Source organism: Nematostella vectensis, chromosome 4, assembly GCF_932526225.1.
Source record: "Nematostella vectensis chromosome 4, jaNemVect1.1, whole genome shotgun sequence".
Taxonomy (NCBI): Eukaryota; Metazoa; Cnidaria; class Anthozoa; order Actiniaria; family Edwardsiidae; genus Nematostella; species Nematostella vectensis.
This window is the reverse complement of record NC_064037.1, coordinates 13,825,132-13,848,967: the sequence shown is the minus strand read 5'-3', so window position 1 is coordinate 13,848,967 and position 23,836 is coordinate 13,825,132. Positions and strand designations below refer to the sequence as shown.

General features: G+C 37.7%; 2 protein-coding genes across 6 annotated transcripts; one reads left to right on the top strand and one right to left on the bottom strand.

Moving 5' to 3' along the window:
- Window positions 1-656: 656 nt before the first annotated feature.
- LOC5510916 (ataxin-2-like protein) lies at window positions 657-21,560 on the top strand. Of its 5 annotated transcripts, XM_032380129.2 has the most exons (25): window positions 657-1,093; window positions 1,766-1,817; window positions 2,057-2,125; window positions 2,985-3,056; window positions 4,368-4,430; window positions 4,791-4,905; window positions 5,268-5,335; window positions 5,515-5,574; window positions 6,792-6,883; window positions 7,615-7,696; window positions 8,031-8,265; window positions 9,422-9,492; window positions 9,673-9,922; window positions 10,457-10,485; window positions 10,857-10,995; window positions 11,464-11,503; window positions 11,584-11,674; window positions 12,230-12,428; window positions 12,754-12,920; window positions 13,317-13,382; window positions 15,356-15,422; window positions 15,740-15,988; window positions 19,821-19,862; window positions 20,858-20,931; window positions 21,424-21,560. In XM_032380129.2, the coding sequence occupies exons 1-24, from the start codon at window positions 1,047-1,049 to the stop codon at window positions 20,896-20,898; spliced, it is 2,406 nt and encodes an 801-aa protein (XP_032236020.2). In that variant the 5' UTR covers window positions 657-1,046; the 3' UTR covers window positions 20,899-20,931; window positions 21,424-21,560. The 5 variants fall into 5 exon arrangements, with proteins under 5 accessions (XP_032236020.2, XP_032236021.2, XP_032236019.2 ...); XM_032380130.2 differs by lacking the exon at window positions 19,821-19,862; XM_032380128.2 differs by lacking the exons at window positions 19,821-19,862; window positions 20,858-20,931; window positions 21,424-21,560 and adding an exon at window positions 16,802-17,923 and having other exon boundaries at window positions 11,467-11,503.
- Window positions 21,561-21,939: 379 nt separating this feature from the next.
- On the bottom strand, window positions 21,940-23,822 carry LOC5510914. Its single transcript, XM_001631285.3, has 2 exons — window positions 23,116-23,822; window positions 21,940-22,974 (listed from the first exon to the last, which is right to left on the bottom strand). Exons 1-2 carry the CDS (start codon window positions 23,769-23,771, stop codon window positions 22,281-22,283), a joined length of 1,350 nt encoding a protein of 449 aa, XP_001631335.3. The 5' UTR covers window positions 23,772-23,822; the 3' UTR covers window positions 21,940-22,280.
- Between the last annotated feature and the right edge of the window lie 14 nt (window positions 23,823-23,836).

The window sequence follows — 23,836 nt, the reverse complement described above, 5'->3', positions numbered from 1 at the left end:
TGACACTGTTACGAAAATAAACGCGTCATATGTGTTTGTTTTGTTAACGCGCGTTAATAGAAATGGAATGAAAAGAGATAGCGTTTTGTGTATAGCTCGCGAAAAAATTACGGATGACGTAAGTCAAAATAAAAAAATATGTGCAATTTATTCGCTCACTCCCCTTACGAAATTCCATAAATTTACCCTTCACTTTACATACAGGAAAAAGGTTTCATTTCAACAATAGACAATAAAGGCGATGCCAGCGTCGTGTTTGATACCTTGCTTGGTTCCTACTAGACTGGTGAGTCAGACTGGGGAGCCCAGGGGAGTCCCGTACATCCATGCACCCGTCCCGCGGGAACATGAGGGTCAATTCAGAGCATTATGGGATTGTCTACCCGAGCGGATCGGAGACTGGGTAAAGTAAGGAGAATTGAGCTTCTAACATGTTCAAGTGTCAAACTTTTATTTTTAAGACTTGACGCTCATGTCTTATAATGAAGAAAAAAAAATACCATTATGCTATTTTAAAGCAATTTTACTTAATCTTGAAACTTTAATCCTATAGTCTATTTTTGCCTACGTCAGACTGACTTAACTTTTGTAATGGAAACTCGTGAAATATTTATCAATCTTTCCAGCGACTAACCAATTCACAAAGGAATATGATTTTTTGGTAGCGGAGCTTTGCACACAACAAAACTGAAGATCTCATTTGAATACTCTCGCTTGGAAGTATTTTTCATGAAAGCCATACACATCGTAGGTGGTCTTAATGATGATGAGGAAATAGATTCTCCCTTCATCAGTGTTGGTCTGTGGTAGCGCGGGATCTTGCTACGCAGATTTAGGAAGTGAAAGGAAGTAGAGCCTGTCGCCGCCTAAATGTCCGAATAGAAACCCCTTACTCTTTAAATGTTCGTCTAAAGGAAGTAGGCTTCGTTTCCTTTGACCACAGCACGGATTGGGGTGCTAAATCCGCCGTATCTGGTGATGATGTTGCGGCCTTTATGACCAGTGCATGGAATGTCAACTCGCTCTGAGCCGAAGTTTTCTCGAGCATGAATCAGTCTGGCAAACGCGGCAAGAGCCGCGGAGGACCAAACCGGTAAGCAATCGAAAATGCTACACGCTTTTAACAATCTGCACATCCTCAGTGGCAATCTAACCCAGTTACATTGAGTTCTGTCGTTATTTACAGCCATTGTTAACAGAATCGATCTCGGTCCTTTGGCAGGCCGGTGATTTCCTTTAGCGTTTGTCTTGTGGTTATAACGTTCAGATTACACATGTGAAAATGCTGGCAAACCGTAGTAAACTCTATGGTTCTTAAACGATAACTACTCTACAACGCGAGAAGAGCAAAATTAGCCGGTCCTTGTGTTAGGGAAGTGATTGTTTATACCCATGGATGTGGAAATTGTTAGTCAAGTCGGAAGTCGTTCCGCGTGTCATGTGTTTTTGTGTTCGTTGAATTTCACGATTCACACTAGGTCTCATTGCATAAAATTCATGCAAACTTACATGACCTCAACCAGGAATACATGACCTATTTAGTTCACTAGTCGTAGTTTAAGCGATGGTGTGTTTGCTTTGTGAGAAAATCACACCGAAAATTGACGCACTATTAAATCTCGTCGAAGCATCGAGCGCGTCACAAGTTGTTACTCACATGGCGTGAATGTATTTCGATGAATTTCGCTCTACTTTGTAATGGGTAGTTAACCCCTAAACTTAACGCTTGTCTTCCCGCTTTAATGCCATTGATTCTTTTTATTAGGGGTCGAAGAAATACAGGATCTCCAAATCACCAGACATTTAATCAGCCGATGGTAAGAGAATTTTTTTTTCTTTCTTTACCCTTAATTACGGCATTTCGATTACTCTACATAAACATCTTGGAAGATAAAAATGATTTTCCTATTTTGCTGTAATCCTTTGTGCTAACAGTGTAAAACAAGAGAAGAATCTTAAAAAGTAGCTTGAATAAATAAGACTATCTTCATTTTTGCATTTCTTGTGTGAAGGAATGAAGAAAACTTCCTATTAATTTATTGCTATTTTCTTTTAGAATGAGGATCATGATTTCCCCAGTTCGTACGACAACCCTTGTTTCGTTCATGCTGTAACGTCACTTATAGTAAGTTTTTTTTGTATATCTTGAATCTTATATTAACGTATATCTTGAATCTAATATTAATGTTCGTGTTGTATGTGTATTTGATAGTGTGTCGTTATATAACACTACCATATCGACTTATTGACTGTCTTGTGAGTGCAGTTTCAGTATATAACTGACAATGTGCAAACTGAGTTGTGTTCTTTATTTTGATGTGAATGTTTATTTTTTCTTACTAGAGGGGAATTTAAAATGTAAAAAAAATTCTCAATATAGGCAGTTACACTTGAATGACAATTAATGTTATAATCTGATGCTTTGACATTCAGTGATCAAATTAAAATAGAAAAGCAGTACTTTTGTACATTGAAAGATTATAGTTGCTACATAACACAGCATCAGGTAGTACTTCAAATAAAGCAAAAATAACTGATTTCTCACAGGTGCCCTGTGACTGCAAATTAGAGTATTCTGAGAACTCCAAGATTTCTTGAATGCAAAAAGATACAATCCTGGCTTGTTTTACTTGATGTTTCAACCCTGAAATGACCACACTAACATAGATTAAATACGCTTATAAGACAAGTTTTAAACTTAGCACATGACCCCCCCCCCCCTGTACTATAGGATCGAATCAGTAGATGTCGAGATTGAGGCCACTGTACCTTGATTGTGGTCAGGTTTGACCCTTGGATATGACGAATTCATGCATGTTGTCAAGTATTTATAACCTAGAAAGATTTTTTCGCAAGTAGCTGATAGCCTTATCCACATCTTTTTGATGATGTAGCCAAAGCTTAGCATACCCCCTTTGTAACTATTATATGATTGTAGTATATAATTCCTGGGTATTTTTTTAATGTGATTGGTGTATTTGAAGGGCTGCCATGTCCAGCTAACTGCTGTCAATGGGTCAGTGTATGATGGAATCTTGCGAACTGTCTCTCCCAAGGTATGTGACAAATAGCAAGGCTATTATGTAATTAAAGAACTGGGACGAGCCAATAGAGATATGCTGATCAGCAAACAACAAAAATAGGCCCTTAAAACGTTCATGTAGCTACTGCAAAAAGTATTTACAACTGTAATAATGTTACCATATATTTCTAGAATATTTTTAAGTATTATCATACATAAAAAGTGTTAATAAACAATATAAGACTGATAAGAATTTTAAAAAGATTAAGAAAAAAAAGAGAAGATATAGTTGGAGGGATTTAAACTTGTGCTCTTTTGCCACCTACTAGCACCAGATCAAGTGTTTTTAGCCACTTTGCCACAAAGCTCAAGATGGAAAATAAAGACACTATAAGTAATTTTATTACTTTTTGTATTGAACTGTTCAAAAGTCCTGTCCAGCGTGTCAATTTTCTGTTACTTTTTTCTGTCACAAAGATAAAATACACACTACAATTGATCACATATTACTGTTGTACAATATGTATTTTGGATAAAAATCTAAAAAAGTGCAAAATCATCATTCAATAAATTTGCGTAGGCATGTTTTTGTATAAAATTATAAATAAGTTTGAACCTACAGAGAACCTTAGTAAATCTATGCAACTGTTGCAACTTGAGTTCATGTTAAAAAAAATCGGATACAGACGAAAAAACTCAAATAAGTCTTGGAGATGAGAGTGTGTTTACATAAGTTTGTGTATTTCTGCATGTATTGCAAACGCTTTATAAATCAATAACTTGACGTAAAGCTTAACGATCATAACCCGTACTGTGAATGGAATACAGCCATGTTCGAGTTTATTAAACCAAGCTGCCACAGAAGCAAATATGTAAGGATTGTTTATCAAACCCCTAATTTTTTTTTATTTACACATTTTCTTCTTTTTAAGGGATTCGAAGCTGGCGCTTCGTAACGACCATAACCCAAAGTATATCCGAAGTCTAATTTTCCCAGCCAACCCTGCAGCCAAGCGGTCACTCTTACTTTTTTCCTTACTTTTTTTTGACGTAATGACATAGTAGCTACTTGCACATGTGCAGTAGCTACAAAAACAAATGTCTTAGTTTTTTTAGTTTTTTAATCAATCAATCAATTGATAAGAGCTTGGTAGTATTTCTGTAAACCCAAAATTGTAAAATCAGTGACTTTCTTCTCCTCCCTTTTTATCCTCTCCCCAGTTATTTCATGATCTTCTTAAACAAAAATTGATACTCTGTTTGCTTTAGCAGCTACCCCAACAAACTGAACTCTATGTATTTCTTTATAACAATGTATTTGATTGCAATCTCATGTTGCTTTTAGGTTGAGGTAGTCTTGGATGTTGCTCATTTGGTAACAAAAAAGATTCAGCATGGTAGTCCTGAGGTGAGCTTCAAAGTGCTAGGGAGTTTTAGCAAGGGCAACAGCAAAGAGGATATTGACAGCAGAAATTAATAATCATCACATGGAAATATGCTCTGTCTGATGTGTTTCAACTTTCTTCCACCAAATCACCATGTGCATGCCCGAAAGACGGCCTGTACAGGCCGGTTCAGGGGAATAAGTAGGTTTTTCTGACGGCCAGTACAGGCCGGTTCAGGGGTCAATGGGTTAAGACTTCTTTTGTTAAGTTAAACAATGGTTTCTTTGTTAATTTTGTGTTTTTGTTTTTTTCTTTATACCAGCATAAAACACCTTGCGAGCTACCAGGTTTTCATATATTATTGCTGATTTTGTTTAATTTAGGAGTATATCCAAGTCCCATCCAAAAGTGCCACCATGGACACCTTTGTAATTGCGGCTCGGAACATCATATCAATTGATGCCCTTAACATTGACCGTGACCAAGTTATGAAAAAAGGTAGGCCAGTAACAGTCAGTCAGATGCTTGGTTAGAGAGCTACTCATTAAGTGTAGTTCAAAAAACCAAAACAAGTGCAATCTAAAAACCAAAACAAAGACTTTATTAAGAAAATAGAGCATAAAAAGTTGCCATCTTTGCAAATTCAAGTGCCTTAATGCAAAGTAAAAAGAAGAGACAAATATCAGTAAATAATATTGAACTATTGAAGTCAGGATTAATGCACTAATCTATAGCAGCTGCTGTTTGTTGCTGTAAGCTTTTTCAATGTCTTCTTCCATACATTGCGACATCTTCTTGATTTTTGTCTTTGCTTGGTAGTTTTATTCAAACTCTCATTTCTGTCCAAACAAATTTTCCAGACACATTTACTGACCAGGCAATAAGCAACAAGGTGAATGGGCAAGTGGTGCACGAACGAGAACTCAAGGTAACCCCCCCTTCCATAAATAAATCTTTGTGGTGTCTCTTGCTGGGCTTTCATACATACATATCCATTGGACTCTTATAGAAATTTGAAGCAATAGCATAACTGATAACACTTTGAAGCAATAGCATTACTGATAACACTTTGAAACAATAGCATAACTGATAACAATTTCTCTGCAGAAATGGGAAGACCCGGGTGGTGGAAGCGATGTTCATTTTGTTCTGGGAGATAATCAATTGGTAAGGCCTCTTATTCTTTAGTTACAGATTTTAAGAGATCTTGCATAAGAGGCAGATATTGCAAAGGAAAAAAAAAAAACAAGGAAAACATGGACAATCTTAAATTAAAAAAAAAAAAAACTAAAAAAATACAACTGATCTTGAAAGGATGAATTTAGTGTTCATTAGAATTGATATTTTTATGCATCTGTAATATATTATAATGTCAAATGGGAGTTTCTAAAGAGGTAATACTGTACCTCTTTGTGTATCACAAAGAGATTTTTGTAATGTGATAGTTCCAAATAGTTCCAAAGTCCCAAATGTATTTTGTAACCCTAACTCTATTTTAGCAGGTATGTGTGTCAATTTGAGTTGCCATTTTGATTACTAGTGCTTTGTGGGGCAACCAGTTATACTCATTGGTACCTGCATTTCAAGCCATTCACAACTCAAATGGCTTTGACCACCAGTAGAAAGCCCCATCCATTATCTTACATTGATCTCTGAACATCTATGTACTAAAAGCTTACAGTGGTACTATCCCTGGGTAAAAAAATAGTGTCCCAAAACAACAGTTACTATCTCAAGTTTGGAGGAAAGTGTTCTTGCAGAAAAATTCATGGTTTATTCTTGGTGGTAAATGTTTTCATGTGAAGACAAAGGACCGCCGAGTCACAGTTAGATACTTGTGTGTGTGTGTGTGTGTGTGTTGGGTTGTTTGGTGGAAGTTGTACAATGTCATGGCAGTTGGAGAAGTGAACATGGGCCAGCGGATCTCTGAGTTTATTGTTAGTCCTGCAGTTGAGGCCCAAATTGAGGTTGGTATTGTTGATTTTAACTATTGGACTTGATTCTGGCTTTAATTTACTGGTGTCAAATACAAATGGGTTGCTATTTTCCTTGTATTTTAATTTGATTACTATAGGGCTTTTTTGCACCCTTATATTTTCAGAAATATGATCATTGTGATAGTGTGTACTTAGGGTTAAAGTTGGACATTTTCAATCAATTATCAAATCATGAAATAATCAGCCATTTTACATACTGTAATAAGATTTTAGACTGTCTATGTTCCCTCGACAAAACTCACTTGTTCATATATAATTGAAACTGTGCCTAGTATTAGCTAGGCAGCTTCACAACTCAAGAGAGTTTTGGTAGTATCAACCTTAATGGTGCAGATTCCTGAAGTTCCCCACCATTGCCAGTATTCATATTTAGCTCCTATCTCCTAGCATAATGGACTGGATGCTGATGAAATGCTGGCCATAAATGAGCAGAAATATGGAGTCAAGTCAACTTATGACAGTGAAATGCTGTCGTACACGTGAGTATTTCAACTTTGGTGCACCTTATGGTGGGAGGCAAAAACATAACATAAAATATGATGAATGTGTAGACATGACGGAAAAATATTTCATATAAGCTCAATTCATATCAGATGAGACAGATAATTTCGTTAAGTACTTATCTAATAATTAAAAAGCAAAATGTGAAATGCAACTTTTTGAATTGTAATCCAACTTTTTTTTAAGTGTCATTGAAGCTTGTAACTTTTGCCCCTCAGCATTCATGAATATCGTAAAGATGATTTAGTAAAATACCCAGAAAAAGCCAAAAGGTGGCTCTTGCTATTAGTGTCTTAAAAAGGGGAAACCTTCCAGGATGCAAAAAGCTGATCCTCATTGTACAAAATCGTGGCTACCATCACTTGCACATGGGCGACGTGCATGGGCAAGGTTTTTTGTCATATCACTTGCTTACCAGCTCGGTCCACTTAGATTGTGCCCTGAATAACTCTGAAAAATGCAACAAAGACTAATAGCTAGGAATTATTGAAGGCATTGACAGGCTTGGTAGCTTGTTGTCCCCTTTATAAATCTTCAGTTTTGAGTTTTTGAGAATATCTTTAGCTGGACTCATAAAACGTACTGTATGCATCCTGTCTCCAAGACTCTGCACAGGTGGTCACCAAAACAATTTTAATTGCTACTTTGTTCTAATTTGTATGTATTATACAGTACAAAATAATAATGTCATGTTTTTTTTTTCTTTTAGCACGGCTCTGGAAAAGTCCTCTAATCAAGAGTTTAAAGAAAAAGAAAGAAAGGCTGAAAGGCTAGCACGCGAAATTGAACAGGTGAGCTCCACAAGCTTGAGATTCTGTCACTGATGAAAAAGTTGTTTTTAAATAAAGCAACACTGTCCTAATGGGGGGATATGTGGAGAAATGATTTGTTATCAACTTCCTTATCATAATTGACCAGAAATTACTTTTTGTCAGTAAAACTTTTGAAATCCTAGTAAGTCCATTTGTGTAAAGTACTATTGTATGATTTTTTTTTTATGCAGTTGGTGTTTTTTGTTTGTTTGTTTCATTTTCTGTTTCGGTTTAAATTAATGTTTTTGTTTTAATTAAATGAGCCATAGCTTGAAATAAATGTTTCTATTGCATTTTCCTAATATCTTTACAGGATAGCTCATTCTATGAGCGTGCTGAAATAGACAGTGGGAAAACTGAGGAGGAACTGTACTCTGCTGTACTACGGACTGGCACCCCCTCATCTGGACAGCAAAGATATGTTCCACCTGCTCGAAGGAACAAGCAAACTCCAGTTATGATAAGAAAAGATGAAGCCAAGACGGAGGAGACAGTGGCGTCCCTATCTGTTTCCAAACAAGACGAACTAATGAAGCCACCAAAATCAGGTACGTAAACACTCATTTTTGCCCATTTACATGTTGCATTAGTACATTGTTCTCTATTTCTTTCCCTTTTTTTCTGTTTACTGTATTTGAATATTTTATCAGGTTTATTGCTTGACATTGCAACTTGTTATACAAAAAATTGTCTTGGCATCTTTTCACACCTATGTACCGTAATTTCCTGCTCATATCCTCTACCAGCTGTAGCTGGCCTTGGAGTATTTATTTTTTCCGTGATACAAAAACATTAAGAAAATATTGGCGGCAAAGCAATGCTCCTGCTGCTGAAAATGTTGGGGGTGGAGCACATATCCCTAGTATACGGCCCACTTTATACAGGGCCGTAGCGGGAACCAGGACACTAGGGACATGAATATGGTAGACACTTACGATAAGATATACTACCATATTCATGTCCCTAGTTCCCCAGTTCCTGCTACGGCTCTGTATAAAGACACTTACAATAAGAGATACACTACCATATTTATCTTAGCTTGTAGTAGCCTGTATTATTGATATGTCATGAGGTGACTGGGGTTCAAGCATTGAGACAAGGCTGTCTGGTTAAATGCTACAAATTGAGCATTTTCACAAAGAATCACAAGCTCATTGTTATTTGGGAGTCGAATCCCAACCCCATTTGCCCAGAGCGTTTTGCAGTTGTTTGCCAAGAGCCATGTCCCCAGTTCTCTAATGACATATCAAACCTTTGCAAATAAGAGACCATGACTGTATTTTTTTGAAGCTGGTAGTGTCTTGAGAGATAACATCAAGCTGTCATTATGTAGTCTGACAGACATGACGGAAAAACAGTTTCCAATAAGCTCATTTCACATCAAATAAGTACTTAGTGAGTAATATCAAACAAAATATCAAATGCGACTTTTTATGAATTGGTGCGACTTTTGTAAAGTGACATTGAAATCTGAGCTCATACATAGCGCAAGAATGATCAAGGAAAAAATATCTTATAAAGCAAAACTCTGGGTATATGCATTTCAGCCTCACGTTTTTTGTGTTTTGAAAAGGAAAAATCAGTCCGAAATACAAGGAACTGATGGGCATTGTAAGAACTTGTATCTTCTTTCTCCATTTCTTCAAAGTGTGCATGTTTAGGGTTTTTCCGTCATGTCATTCTGACGTGTTGATTGCATTCCAGGCATGGTAGATGATGCAGTATCAAGCACCAATGAGCAGCTCAAACCTGAAATAAAGAGTGAGGAAAAAGAGGTGAGGTTTTGTAGTCAAGATTTTTAAAAAAGTGAGAATACACACATTATTATATTGCTCAAAGTTCAATTTTTTTTAAAGAATCAAATCAAATAATGCTGTCATGCAAGTCATGTCTTTAAATCAGCTAATGATCTTTCCTTACTAGGAATATCACTAAATATTCTGTATAATCTTTAGGGAGAAATGACACTGGACACGAATCCTCCACAGGCCACCCCTCTTAACAGTATGCCTGCAAGCAAGAATACATCAGTGAGCTCGTTGCCTGGGAAACCTGCTTCACAAACCACTGGTTCTCCACCACAGGCAGCACCTAATCCTCGTGTAATACCAATGGTGTCTACTATTGCAGCGTCTGGTCCAGGTCTGGTCAAGCCCATCCCAGAACATAAGCAGACAGACAAAGGAAACCGGGAGGTTCTTAATGGTAAGCACACCAAAGTCTTCTGACTGCCTTTAGACTTTGTCACTTACTGGTCACATTTGAGTTCTTAAAGAATGTGGATCAGCTTCTCCTATGTTATTGTTTATAATTGAAAATACAAGGTAACTTGAAATTTAAAATTTATGAAAAAGTCTGATATGTTATTGACAATATTTGATTGAAAATGTCTTGGTCACCTGCTTGAATTAGCCAATGGAAATGGATGTTTTGTGTGACTCGGCATTGAGTGGGAGCATGATTGTTTTTTTTTTTCTTTAAACAAAACTATGGAAGCCCCCTTTTTATGTGTAAGAATGTTGTGTAAGAATATTGTTGGCATAGAGTTCGTATAAGATTCTGATCAAGAATGACAAAAGCTCAACATATTCTCAGATATCTCGCTTGAAAATGTTATATACATTGCTCCATTCTAAAATTCTGGATCCACCTAAGGGAAATTTCACAAGCAAATATTGTCTCCTCCTTAGAAAGTTGAGCTGCAATAACATGCGTAATGCGTTTCTTTTATGTTTACAGATTTATTAACATTTAAAGATAACTTCAAGGTAGGTGTCTAAGGGTTTCCCCAAAGGAATTTGTGATTTTTGGCTCAAAGATTTTTTTTCTTAAGCTTTTATTTTATATTTGTTTTGCTGTACCATGCAGATCAAAACTATGAAATAACCCAACCTTACTGTTGGCCATACTTTTGGTTTCTTTGCATGCCAAGAAGAAAGTTGTTAAATGTAAGATAAATGCAGAGCAAAAGACTGTGATCTTTTATTTTAATGGGGGAAATACAGGCTCTTTACCAATGTGTTTTTTTTTTCACATTGAAAAGTGGCTTGCAAACGAACCAATGAGTGTGTTATAGCAGATGTATTAGTACTGGATATGATTTTTTGTTAAAAGGCTTTGTAATTTTGAATTCTTTCAGTTGGAAACGAAGCCAAGAATCCCAAGAGAAGAAAAAAAGGAACAAGGCTCACTAAGTCCTGAACTCACAGAATCTCAGAAAGTTGAACAGAGTCAGGATTTAGTCACACAGTCTGCTAAACAGGCAGATTCTCCTAAACGTGAGTAAAGTTCCGGATTGGCTTAGGGGGTGCTGTCATCTGTATCTTATGGAATATTATCTTATGGGAAAAGAATAATAGTATTTGACAGTCCTTCAATAAGGAAGTGCGGAGGGGGATGTGTGCACATCTGCATGTACATGTCTGCAGTTTTGTAATATCTTATACTGAGTAAATGTAACAAACTTCCCGTAGTTTTGTGTGGTATGTACTCTTAAACACTGTAATTATCACCATATTTTTTCATGTGGAAATTTTGTGGGATAATTAGGTACATAGTGCCACATATCAGGGTTCATTTAGGTAGATATTACAGAAAACTGTGTATATTTGTTTTGAAGTGTTTGGGCATGAGATAAGTGAAAATTAAAAACTTCTGCTTCAAAACCCTGTGCCTTTTTCTTCCAATATACTAATTGTAATGACATTTTTTTCATGTTTGACTAGTTTATCTGTTTGTTTTCCAAGCAGCTGAGCAAAAAAGTGCTGCTATAGCTCAAGAAGCATCGTAAGTGTTAAAAAAGTTTTGGTTTAAGTTTGTAATATGTAATTTTACTTGTGATAATGATTGGAGTTATTTTCCCTTAGACCTGCAATCAAGTCCAAATTGAATCCAAATGCGAAAGAATTTGTCCTGAATCCAAATGCAAAAGAGTTCAAGCCTTCCCCCCAAGTACAGGTAAAGTCTACAACCACGACAAACATTCTAAATAAATAAATTCCTTTCCCTCTTAATTACAAGATAATTTTTGCCTTATTTTGGTCATTTTGTAAGCTTCTAATTGTATGGGCTAACTTACCCTTCCAAAGTACATTGTTTTGTGTTTTTATCAGGCGTAAATGATTTACATGCAGAGGCATGTTTGCAACATTTCCAGACTTACAAAAAAATGTCGAGCAATATAAGATTTGGCCAAATACTGCTTCAAGACGCAGGATAAGGGCAGCCTGTTTCATACATTCTCTGTTAAGGCAGAAAAATCAGCACATGTACTGTAAAATCATGAATACGGCCCTCTTTCTCTTATTTGCACTTTCACCTATACAATATTTTTTCACCACCTCGCGAACTTTAGCAAAACGACTTGAATTTATTAATTAGCACTCCTGGGTTTTCGAGTGAGATATAACAGCAAGCAAAGAAAATTGATTCCTGGGTACCTGTACTGTAACATGATAAGGCTCAGTTTGTTTCCCCTGTTCGTATTTTGAAATTATTGGTTTTGTTTTTCAGAGAACACCTCCGCTAGTATCCACTCCGCAGCCTATGTACGCACCTCATATCCCTGCTGTGGGGTCCAGTGGCGTTGTTTTGATGCCCTACTCACCTACAACAAGCCGATCTATGGGTTTCGCTGGCTATCCAATGGTACAGCCGTCCCAAGCACAGATGTACAAAGCTCCTCGTTCACCTGGTTTTACACCTGGCAAATGTAGGTGTTGTCAATGTTGAAAGTTGTTTGTTCAAGTTACCATACCAGAAGTCAATAGCAAATAGGAAGAAAAATACATTGGCATGGAATAGTTGCCCTAGTCAAGAATAACCCTGATTCATAATATGAGATTGATGGTCATATCAGTGAAATTGGTATTACAACTTGGCTCTCCAGTTGAGATTTAAAGGAGTTGTCTTCTAATAACAATGTTGTCTTTGAAATGATTAAAAAACCAAAATAGTAACTAAAACCTTTGGTTCTAGGTTTTACCAGGGACAAAACCTATATAGTCTTATATGTGATGTATATATTTTTCTATCAGCACGATTTTATGAGCCTAGTTCAGGCGATCCCTCACACCCACCGCCACATGGCCATGTGGCCATCCCTGCAGCTCTTGCCGCTGGTAACCCTATCATCCAACCAGGAAGCATACCCGGCATGCAGTACATACCTCAGGGCATGCCCTTCATGCCACAGATGGTGCAGGTAGGGAAACAATTCCCACTAGATGAACTGGAAACTAAGATTGAGGAACCTTGTCCAAGGCAGTCAATTGGACAGTTTCAGTTTCAGAGCTTTCTCATATGAGTAAATGGTTGCAATCCTTCTTCCCTTGGCTACATGCCTTTTGTCTCCTCCCCCCACCCCCACCCCCACCCACCCCAGTGATGCATCTACAGTAAAATCAACCACAATCATTGGACTCTGACGTTCCAACACTCCCTGTACATTTTGTAAGTGCGGCTCGACCTTTTCATTTGGCTTACCCATAAATAAGTTTAACATGTGAACTAAAACCTTTTTTATATTTGGTCTGCCCAGCTAGTGTTGAATTTTCTTTTCAATGGGAACAATGACTACTTTTTGAATGTGTTTTTGTAGGCTGGATCAGGGCCTTATATGACTGTCAGTCAGTCGGGCCAGCACAGATATATCCAGCCACAATCAGTAAGTATAGACATTAAACACAAGGGAAAGCTCCCCCCATCCCTGGGCTCAAAAATTAAAAGTTATCAATCAGCCATCAATAAGTGAACACATCCAAACAATTGCTCTGAGCCCTAATTTCCAATTTTATATTCTAAACCAAATTTATTATCATTTCCTAGACTTGTACACCTAAAATTGTTAATTTTGACCTGTCAAAATGGGTAATTATTAACGTAGATCAATTAGTACACCAATCAGAATGGCATGTTGGTAATGCCAGGTTATACGATATTTAATCTCAAACATGTGATGTGATTGCTCAGTTCACCGTCCTATTCAACTATGTTAGTAATTGTTCCTATTTATAGTAAAATAATGCTATTCCAAGCTTTGCGCGCTCTAAAATATGACCATTTTCATCACAGCATGAGAATAATTAATGCAGATTTGTAAGATTATGGACAGTGCAAATTTTTAAAAATTTGCACCGAAAACGTGTGGACAACAAATTACTAAATTATCTCTTAATACACCTGTCTTGTCTTGTTTTCTGTGTAAATATAGTTTTATTTACAGGAGACTTATAATTTGTGATTGCTAGCATGGAAGTGTTCTGATTATGATTTCAAATTTTAGCCCGGGGGTGGGAGGTGCTTTCTATTTTATAGCAGAACCTAGTGTTTAAACACACTTACACTAAACATCCCTTATAGACGTGTATACTCATATAATCATTGAACAAACACAGACACTGAACATGCAAAATTACCAATAAAACTTCAGTGGTCTTTTAGTTGTTCAAGTTCTAGTACTTGCATCAAATTTAAAATAACCCTGCCATGTCCTGCAAAATGACCGTTTTTAACTCAGGAATGCGAAGCATATACTAGTTATTGTGGGGACTCAGGCGTCACTCCATCATTGGATCACTAATCCGTAAACTTTTTATGGTCTTTCTGCGCTTTTGCAACACAGCAATCCTTAGGTCATCCTATAAACTTCCGGTTTCATCTTCTGGTTAAAGCCTAGTACTATAATAGGACTTTTATTTTATTTGGCATCGACCTGTGACTGCTACAGTCATTTGTTAGTATAGCCGTAAAATATATATAAGCTAGTATTTTCAGAAAAGTCTTCCATGTGGGTTAAGCCTGCGCATGGGCCTTCGTCACCCATGTCAATCGATCTTCTACGGTTCAGTCCAAGTCAATTTGTTATTTGGCAAACAAAACAAGTAAAATGCTAGCAAAGCTTTTAATCTCTATGTTTTAGTACTAGCTGATTTGCGTCTCAGGGTTTTCGCGTCGTTTGTTTGAATTTGTGCTGAAAGAGCGACTAGTAAAACTGCAACTTTTAAGTCAGAGAAACTTAAGGTAAATGTTCAGTTAGCTGGGTCTCTGGTCGCAGGGTAATAAGAAAAAAGCCTCTGTTCGACAAAATAGAAGAATATAGATTTCCTCAAATTAATTTAGGAAAATTTATTGATAGCATGATCAATTATTGCGGTTATTTTATTTTGTTTCCAGGAAGAATATGCTGAAATTTGACGTGCTAGCAAAAAGCTTTTCGATCATTATGATACCAATAGTAATAAAACTAATTATAGTTACAGGCCAACTCAGTAATGTCACATTAATCTAGCGGTGCGAACACTTGTCTATGACCGCAGCATCGTCCCTGGTTCGATTCCCGCTGAGGGCGCTGTTTTTTTATTAATTTTTGTTACTTTTTTACTGTCTATAAAAATCATTAATTATACTGTTCTTGGTGGGTTATGACATTGACAAGAAAAAAACTGTATAAGGACATCGTTATGTACTCCTTTGCATCTTGGATGTGTTCATGCTTTGTTCAGTATTCTGTACATCTTTTTTGCACACAAGAAAATAACTAGGAAAATACATTTGCATTCACGAGTTGGCTCACAGAGCCTTTGATTTAGTTTAGTTATTTTTAGGTTCAATCATGTTTAAACAAATGCTTATTTGTAGGCTGGCATGACAACATCAATTGCCCACTCTATGCACCAGGGCTATCAAGAACAGATGACTATATATGGTATGTATGTCATTCTTTAAGTCAAAGCTAATCCCTAAACTTAGGTTTAAAACTACATATATGTGGTGACCAGAATATGCTAAAAAAAATGACCAAAATGCCTTCACCAATGTTCAATAAAACAAACAATTATAGGCAGCAGGTTCCTTTGGGGATGCCATATCAAGTCTTGATAATTTCTACACAATGCAGCAACAATTAAAAGTGTTTTTAACACTTGTATTTACTTTAACGTTAAACATTTGAAAACTTGTATGATTGTATACAGAGCTTAAACCCAATCAAATACTGAAGGTCATCATTACTTCCCTCTATAGCAACTCCCCCACATCAGAGCCCTGCCCAGGCTAGCCCCTCTCAGCAGGGCCAGTTCTTCCAATACCAGGCCATGCCCCCACAGATGATGGCCAACCCCCAGCACCCAGGAGTTCCACACCAGCCTCAAGGCCACATGGGGGCTCAGTCACCCAGCCAGGTGGCCCCGCCCCAGCAGTTTGTCTATCTACCTCAGGGCATGCCGCAGCCTGGAGGGATGCCTGCTTCTCAGATGGGGCAATTCGTACCTGGTAAGGTTTCTTAACCCTGCAAAAGGGGGTGATGACTTGATTAAATCCTGGAGAGGAGATGGGTCTCAACTATAACATGATATGGAGGGGGGAGGAGAGGGGCTGACAAAGTCCATTTTATAGATTCCAAAAGATATACCCTTCACAATTCCTTGTATACCCCTATGTAACCCCAAATACCATTTGCATTCTCTAAAGTACAAATTTCAAAAACATTTGACTGCACATTGTGAGTTGCATGTCCTCAAAACACCAAACTTGTGATATATATATTTCAACTAAACTTCTAGTAGCTATCTATTTCTGCTTTTGATGCCGGCTTGCATTGTCTCTAATATGATAGTAAAGTAATATGAAGTAATGTAGTGACTACTGGTAGTGGTGTTTGCTCACACACATTTTCAGGTTGTGTTCACCAATTATTTTTATGCTGTCACTTTGGTTTTGTTCTTGGAGTAGAAGTACAAATGTTTGGCAAAGAAAAATTCTATTTGTTACTCTCCTCCTAATAACCACCTTCCATAATGATTTGACTGCTTAAAAGACTAATGATGTCTAATGTGCTTTAATCAATGCTTGGTAATAAATGATGTTTAAAGAATGTTGCATTAGACTTTCTCCAGTTTATGTGTGTCTGTTGAGTTAGCATGTTGCTAAAGAAAAAGTCATGGTGGCTCTGCTTGAAACTCAGGCATGACTTTTTCTTCTTTTTTAAACATTAACCAAATAATCTCTTACTCTATGTGTAAAGGTACGGTATACGGGTACATAGTATAGCCTAATCAGATAGTGTACTGTGCATTCTACCTACAGTGTACATAGCACCGCCTCAGGCATATCCGAGAGATGAGGTTGACAGTGATACCCAAACATCACCAACACCAACTAGTGAAGCGGCTAGGGAGGAGATAGTACCTCAGGAGAAAGACAAGTAGTCACGCTTAAACAATCTCACATAGAGAAAGACCAAAAGTCACATTGGAACAAGCTCACAAAATGAAACAGCAGTAGTCATGTTTAAACAAGCTCCATAGAGAAAGACCACAATTCATTTGGAACAAGCTTACATAGAGAAAGACCAGTAGTCATGTTGGAACAAGCTTACATAGAGAAAGACCAAAATTCATTTGGAACAAGCTCACATAGAGAAAGACCAGTGGTCATGTTAGAACAAGCTCGCATAGAGAAAGACCAGTAGTCATGTTGGAACAAGCTCACATAGACAAAGACTGATATGTTTTTCAAGGGATGTGTCAATTAAATTTCCATAGCTCCTCTGCTTTAAAGTTTTGAACAAAAATATTATATCTGCGAGAGATTTAAGAAAAGTGCATGAAGGTAAAAAAATTCATGAACTTGAACCATCAATAACTCTAATATGATAAAATAATATCTGAGAGAAAAAAGAAAAATGGTTAAAGGTCAACAATTACAATAACTTGAACTATCAACAACTCTAACTCCTGCTGATGGGATTTTATTTTTCTTGAGGTTTGAGTTATTGAGGTTACAAGTATTCTGCAAATTTATGAAGAATATTCATGGAATGAAACTTTTGGAAAATTTATCATCTAGCGTCTGTGCAGAATTCTAGCATACCAAAAGGTTTTTGCAGGCCCTCTTTGGATGTAAGAGAGGGGTCTTTTGTCCAGTGTCAGAAATCTGCCAGATTTCTATATAAATTTTTCTAAACATTAAATAATGTTTAAATGAAATCTCACTAATCTTCTTGGGGGTTTTAGCAGCTTTGTTAGATTTTGCTAAATATTTTTCTATTCTATCTGGCATTTTAATTGTTTCCTGTGCCTTCTTGAGGGTTGTCTGTCTGTTTTGGACAAACTGATGTAATTGTTAGATTTCCTGCAAAATTGTTTGTTTTAGCTTAGTTTCTATACTCAGGTTAATAACAATAAATTTGTTACCACAGTTTCAAAATTAGAAGTTTATTCATAGCTGCTTGTCTAAACAATTAGTAATACAGCTCTATTTGTTTCACCTTCCCCTGCAGAGTGTATCAGATCAAGTATTAGACTGAACTAAGTGGAAGACAAGTGTTCTAGATCACCTTTCAGTAATAGTGTGCTAAAACGCCGCACTGTCACCAGTTTACTTCTGGAGGGCCGAGGGAAGCCTTAACCATTAAGAGACGAAGAATCTATTCGAATCTGCGCTATTTAACAGGACATCTAAATTATCAATCTCATCCTCAAAGAAACTTCCTGTAAACACTCACCAATATTCAATAGGAATGTTGACCAATCAGATGTCGTTCTTGGGACATGTGAATATGCTTTATACCTAGCAATACACCCAACAATTCTAAAGCACAGGGAGGGAATTGAAATCGTCCCAAGGGAAATATTGGGGTACAATAGAAAAACAATGACAGACTAATAAACATGAAACATTATATAAAGCTATCATGACGTCATGAAGGATTATCTAAAACCCTCATGACGTTATGAAGCTTTATATAATGTTGCATCCAGCAGATTTGGCAAATAAACGACATACGTAAGATCACAAACAGTATACTACTTTATTCAGAGTAAATAGCATTGTTTACAATCTACTACAACGGACTTCATAATCAAACAGTGTTCAAAAGTAACTTAGCTGTTTGGTAGTCCAAGAGTCCCTTTGCCAGATGGCAGCTTCATTTATCTCAGACAATCGCCTATTTCTTCTTTTTTCTAAGCCCTTGTCACGCTGTCTTTGACCAGTTTCGACGCGCATGATTATGTTCAACCTGAGAATAAAGAATGTCAGAATGATCTGAGACCTGAATGAAACAGTATAAACACCGAGAACTTTATATGTACAGTACTAACCTTGGGTCATTTTGCTTAGCCAGTTGGACTGAGTTTCGTAATTGGATTGAATGAAGTCCAGTTACTATTGCATAGAGGCCTCGGTGGATATCTTGTGCCGTCGGCCTTGTTTTTTAAAGATTTCAGTTTCCAAATATGCGACATTTTTGTTCTCGACTAGTGCTCGACTAGCAAGTTAGTTTATGTAAAGCTGCGTGCTCTTTGCCCGCGATCTAATAACGTTAGTTTTGTTTATTGTTCTACTTGCTTTTTTTAACGGAATTCCAGTGGTCTTTTTAATGACAATTCAAAAGCTATTGTTGTTTTTTTCTGCATCACAACTGATCAACATTCGATAGGCATTCAAAGATCATGTTTTCGCGGATATAAAATCCAGAGGGCGAAATCCGCGAAAACACACCTCGTGTTTTAAATAGTACATCAGACACTACTTTCGCAATTTTTTTATAATTATCCCGTTTTCTAATAAAATCATCAGAGATTGTTACGTAATCAACTGGAAGTAAACTGGTGACAATGTGGCTTTAATCAGCCCATCTTTCAACTGCTACTAATAATGAATGTGTTTACTAACATACACCATGCAGGGCCGTAGCGGGGGGTGGGGCACTGGGGGCACATGCCAATTTTTTCTTACTGTTTCCACACCAATATTTTCAAAGATTATTAGGAAATGAGCAGTAGGGACATGGCTGTGCCCCCAACTATTTTCTTAATGTTTCGGTATTGTGACCCCCTCCCCAATCTTACGCGGCCTGCTATGGCTCTGACTATGGGTAATGTTTGCTAATCAAAATTTTCACTTATATCTAGGAGGTTACTTTTTATTTCAAATGAATAGTAGTGATGAAAATAAGGCACAGTTATCTCTGCACAGGATTTGTCATTGGTAACCTATTGAGCATCAACTAATGATAATCATGTGTGAGCACCATTGTCAAGTGTGCCTTGTATTCATGGGTCATGCATGTAGCTACTGTGTGTTCTCTCTTTCGGGTTAGGCCGAGCAGGATTCACTGCACCTCGGAAATCACAGCCAAATTGTAAGTTTATCCAATGTTTCACTAATGCAACCATTCATCATCGGGTCACATCTAATCATCTTCAACACCAGTGCTTTCACATAACATTCATGATAGACCATAACATTACATATGACTTGTTCCTGAGCCACTCACTGTAAAAAAACACTTTGCCTTGTACCCAGACGCTTCAGCAAAGAAAAGGTTGTCTAGTAGTATACCTCAATACAGCTCGATATACCAATTTACCTGTGAAGGAGCCTACAGGGGCGTAGCCAGGGGGTGGCCTAGGGCCCCCCCCTTTTAGCAGCCCAAAATACAGTAAATGTATGAGACATCTAAAATACACAAGAAAATGTCTTGAAAGTCCCTTTGGGGCCCTCTTGTTAACAATCCTGGCTACGCCGCTGGCCTACCAGTAGGCATTTAGTTTTTTTTTTATTTGGCAAAATGGTGATCAAATAACAAACTCTGGGTTTTCTCGCCAAAAATATAAACTCCAATGCCTACAGGTATTTGTTTAGACAAAAATGATAGACCTGAAAGGTTCTGCTCATAGTACTATAATGTGACTCCTCCCTATATAACGCCTGCAGTTCCTTTGATAAATCTGATGAAAATAAGGATATAATAGGGCTGAGATGCCCTTTGTAGATAAGTAAAACATTGTGTCAATAAGCAAAACAGCCAATGAATATTGTTGTAAAAGTTCTTTCCAGAGCTGAATAAAATAAGACAAGGCATACATTCAAGTATATTCTTACCCTACCTATGTGATGAGTGTTTGTATAGTGGTGGTAGATGTCGCCTTCTGTCTACTAATGCATTTAATGCGCAACCTTTCAAACTATTCACCTTACTCTTTCTTGTGTCACCTGACCATTAATTAACAAATGTCTTTCTTGGCCACCTTTTGCAGTGAGCTGATCCTGAACTAAAGATTTTAGTATCTGTAGTCACCATTATACCATGTATAGGGTGCTGTCATTGCCCTCATTGTGATGTTCCATTTGCAGGGCAACACCCTTCAATTCAAAGCTACCCACCTGGGAACTAGGACAACGAGCAACGCTACTGCCTCGCACACCAGGTACCTGCTCTAGTTTGTGATTTCAATCTTCTCCAATCTTTCATTGATGGCAAAAACAATTATATTTTGTTTGGGCGGATGGTGCATTTTATCCAGAAAATTTTTTTAGATCATCTGGTGTGCAAAATTCAGGGTTCAAAAAAATGTTTTTTTAATCTGCTAGATTTTGCTGGCTTTGTGGATTTTGATGGGAATAAAAATCCTGCATACTAAAAATAAGGGGATACAGAAAAAAGAGCCGGCAAAGACCAGAAAACAGCCGGCAGCTATTTTTTTAACCCTGAAAATTTACTATTTATCTCTATTACTCATGGCATGATCTTTGTGTTGTTTTTTTATTTATTTTTTCGTTGGGTTGGGGTGAAGGGGTGGGGAGAACAGGGTCCCAAGATTCTTTTTGATGGTCAAGTGAAAACAGGGCATTTTTCCCATAAAAATCTCGCATTTGACTAATTGTAATTGTGTTCTCATGTTTACTGTTGGGTATCATAGGTCGGCTGAAGATCACATCATCCTGTCTGCACCCGCAAGTAACATTCTGATAAGCAGCCGCAAGGAGCAGGGACTGGATGCTGGTCCCTCAAGGAGAAAATATTGATAAAGCCAAATAAATTTTGTTGGTTATTTAATGCTGTTGTTTGTCTTTTTTGACGTTTAGTGTCCCATTTTTGTGATTGCGATTCGCTTGATTCATAGCTTAAATCTTTCAACACCTGATCCTAGGGGAGCAATGTCAATGAAGTGTGTGACCAGGGGTTGTATACAGTACTGAAAAGTGTTGGTACCTTTTTTTTTTTTTGCAAAGGTCCTTGCTGACTTATAGCCTAAGTATCAGGCAATTTATTTTTCTTAAATTGGAGGGGGGAAATAAAACTACCCTTTTTCATAGCCCTGTACTTATATACTTCAAAGGGAACGAAAAAAGGGCCTGACAGGCTAGACTAGTAAAACATGACCAACAGTCCACATAATCTTTACCCCAGTATTGGAAATACCATTCATAGAAAGCCCCATTGAGGAATTTATTAGGGATCACATTATATTGCAATGAATTTCACAGATGAAACATGTTTATTCCTGATTTAAAGGGTTTTCTTACTTGAAAATGTTGAAATTAATTAACTGCATACTATTGAGGCGGATCAAGTGTGGCCTAACTCTCCCTCCCCATATTATTTTTTTCCTCAAAATATAAAATAAGAAATGATTGCAAGGAAGAATGATGACTCCATTCTAAACCTAGACTGCCCCCCCCCCCCCCCCGTCCAATTACGTAATCACGCTAAAGGAAGCTTTGACTCTTTTATTCACCCAGCTAGCTACCTATGCAGCCCATTTAGTTCGCAATGTCATTCATCACTGGCTGCAACCAACATTATCTCATTGACTCTGCCCCAAAGCCTGAAGGGAGGATCGTAACCCGCAGTATAGTAGTAGCCCTTAACAAATCCCTTCCCGTCCTGCTCCAGAGCCGTCTTCAACTTCTCAAAATTCTCTCTCCAGTCTTTAGCTTTAGCGAAACCCCCAAAGCTAGTAGCATAGACTTTCATTTCTGGGTTTTCTTCGTGGAACACAGTCTCGTCGTCCGCTGCTGGTGGATTTGGAAGCTGGGAAGGAGAGGTGAAGAAAGACATCGTCATGGATTTTATATCGTTGTCTTCCCCAATTTCGACTTTGCTGCGAACCGGGGTAGTCATCGCAATCTTTGTTTTCTTTTCGTTCTTGCCTCCGATGTAACCAAACAATTTCCAGAATAATTTGCTACCCGCATCGTCATAATTTGAGGTCTCCATTCGGCTAGAAACCCAGTTAGTTTGCTTGTAAATGCGTGTTTCGTAGTCTTCGGTGCTTTCATCCTTCATGACTTTGAACATAGGCCCCTCGCCCCCCTTGTAGCTTTCTGGCTGGTGGAATTCCGTCGGGTCTATTTTAGGTTTTTCTTCTCCTTTAAACCAGCTAAACATTTTGCCGTCGATTCTTCGAACTTGCAGCGAGGAATGGCGACGGGAAAGCGAATGAAAACACGACGTGGCTGGACCTTTTTATGCAACGAGCAAAATAAACTACAATGGATGTGTGCATGCAATCGACTGAGTAATCAAATACCGCGTGACGTAACGCAATGACAAAAAGTAACAGCAGTCGGTACTTATGGGGTATTTGCTTTAAAAACGAAAAAATCACTGAAAAACTTCGTTAACTTTTTCGTCTTCGTCTACGATGTCCATTAGATCCGGTTGTGGGCTAGCGACAAGTACCATTTCATTGCGTCGGCCCCATAATTTATACGGAGGGTCGTATCCCATGGAGTAATACTCAAATGTTGCGTAACGTTTACAGTCTTTATCCAGGGCCTGCCGCAGACTTTTCCTGGTATCTTTCCAATCCTTTTCCTTAGCAAATCCAGGAAAATGGCACACATATACAACTTTACTCTTATCTTCTTCAATAAACACTGCTTGGTCATTAGGCTTAGGAATTTCTGGAAGGAACTCGCTAGAGATATAGAAACTCATTATGCATGATTTGACGTTTGATCCATCCGTGTCGTTTTCGTTCAGTGTTATGTGAACTCGTACCGGTAGATTCATGGACATTTTCTTGGACTGGTCATTCTTGCCGTTGATGTAGCCGTAAAGCCTCCAGAATGCAGACATGATCTCACCGGGGTCTGCCTTGGTGGAAACCCATTGTGATCTTGCGTATTGCCTAACTTCGTAACCTTCGAATGATTCGATTATCCTAAATTCAGGACCGTCCGATCCGTGATAGAAGTCTGGTTTGTGAAATTTCTTCGGGTCCGGCTTGGGTTTCTCCTCACCTTTAAACCAGCTGAGCATTTTGTGAAGAAGTCTGATGTCCTTTCTGGATCTCGGAATTATGCGTAAGAGTCACGCGATTCTTT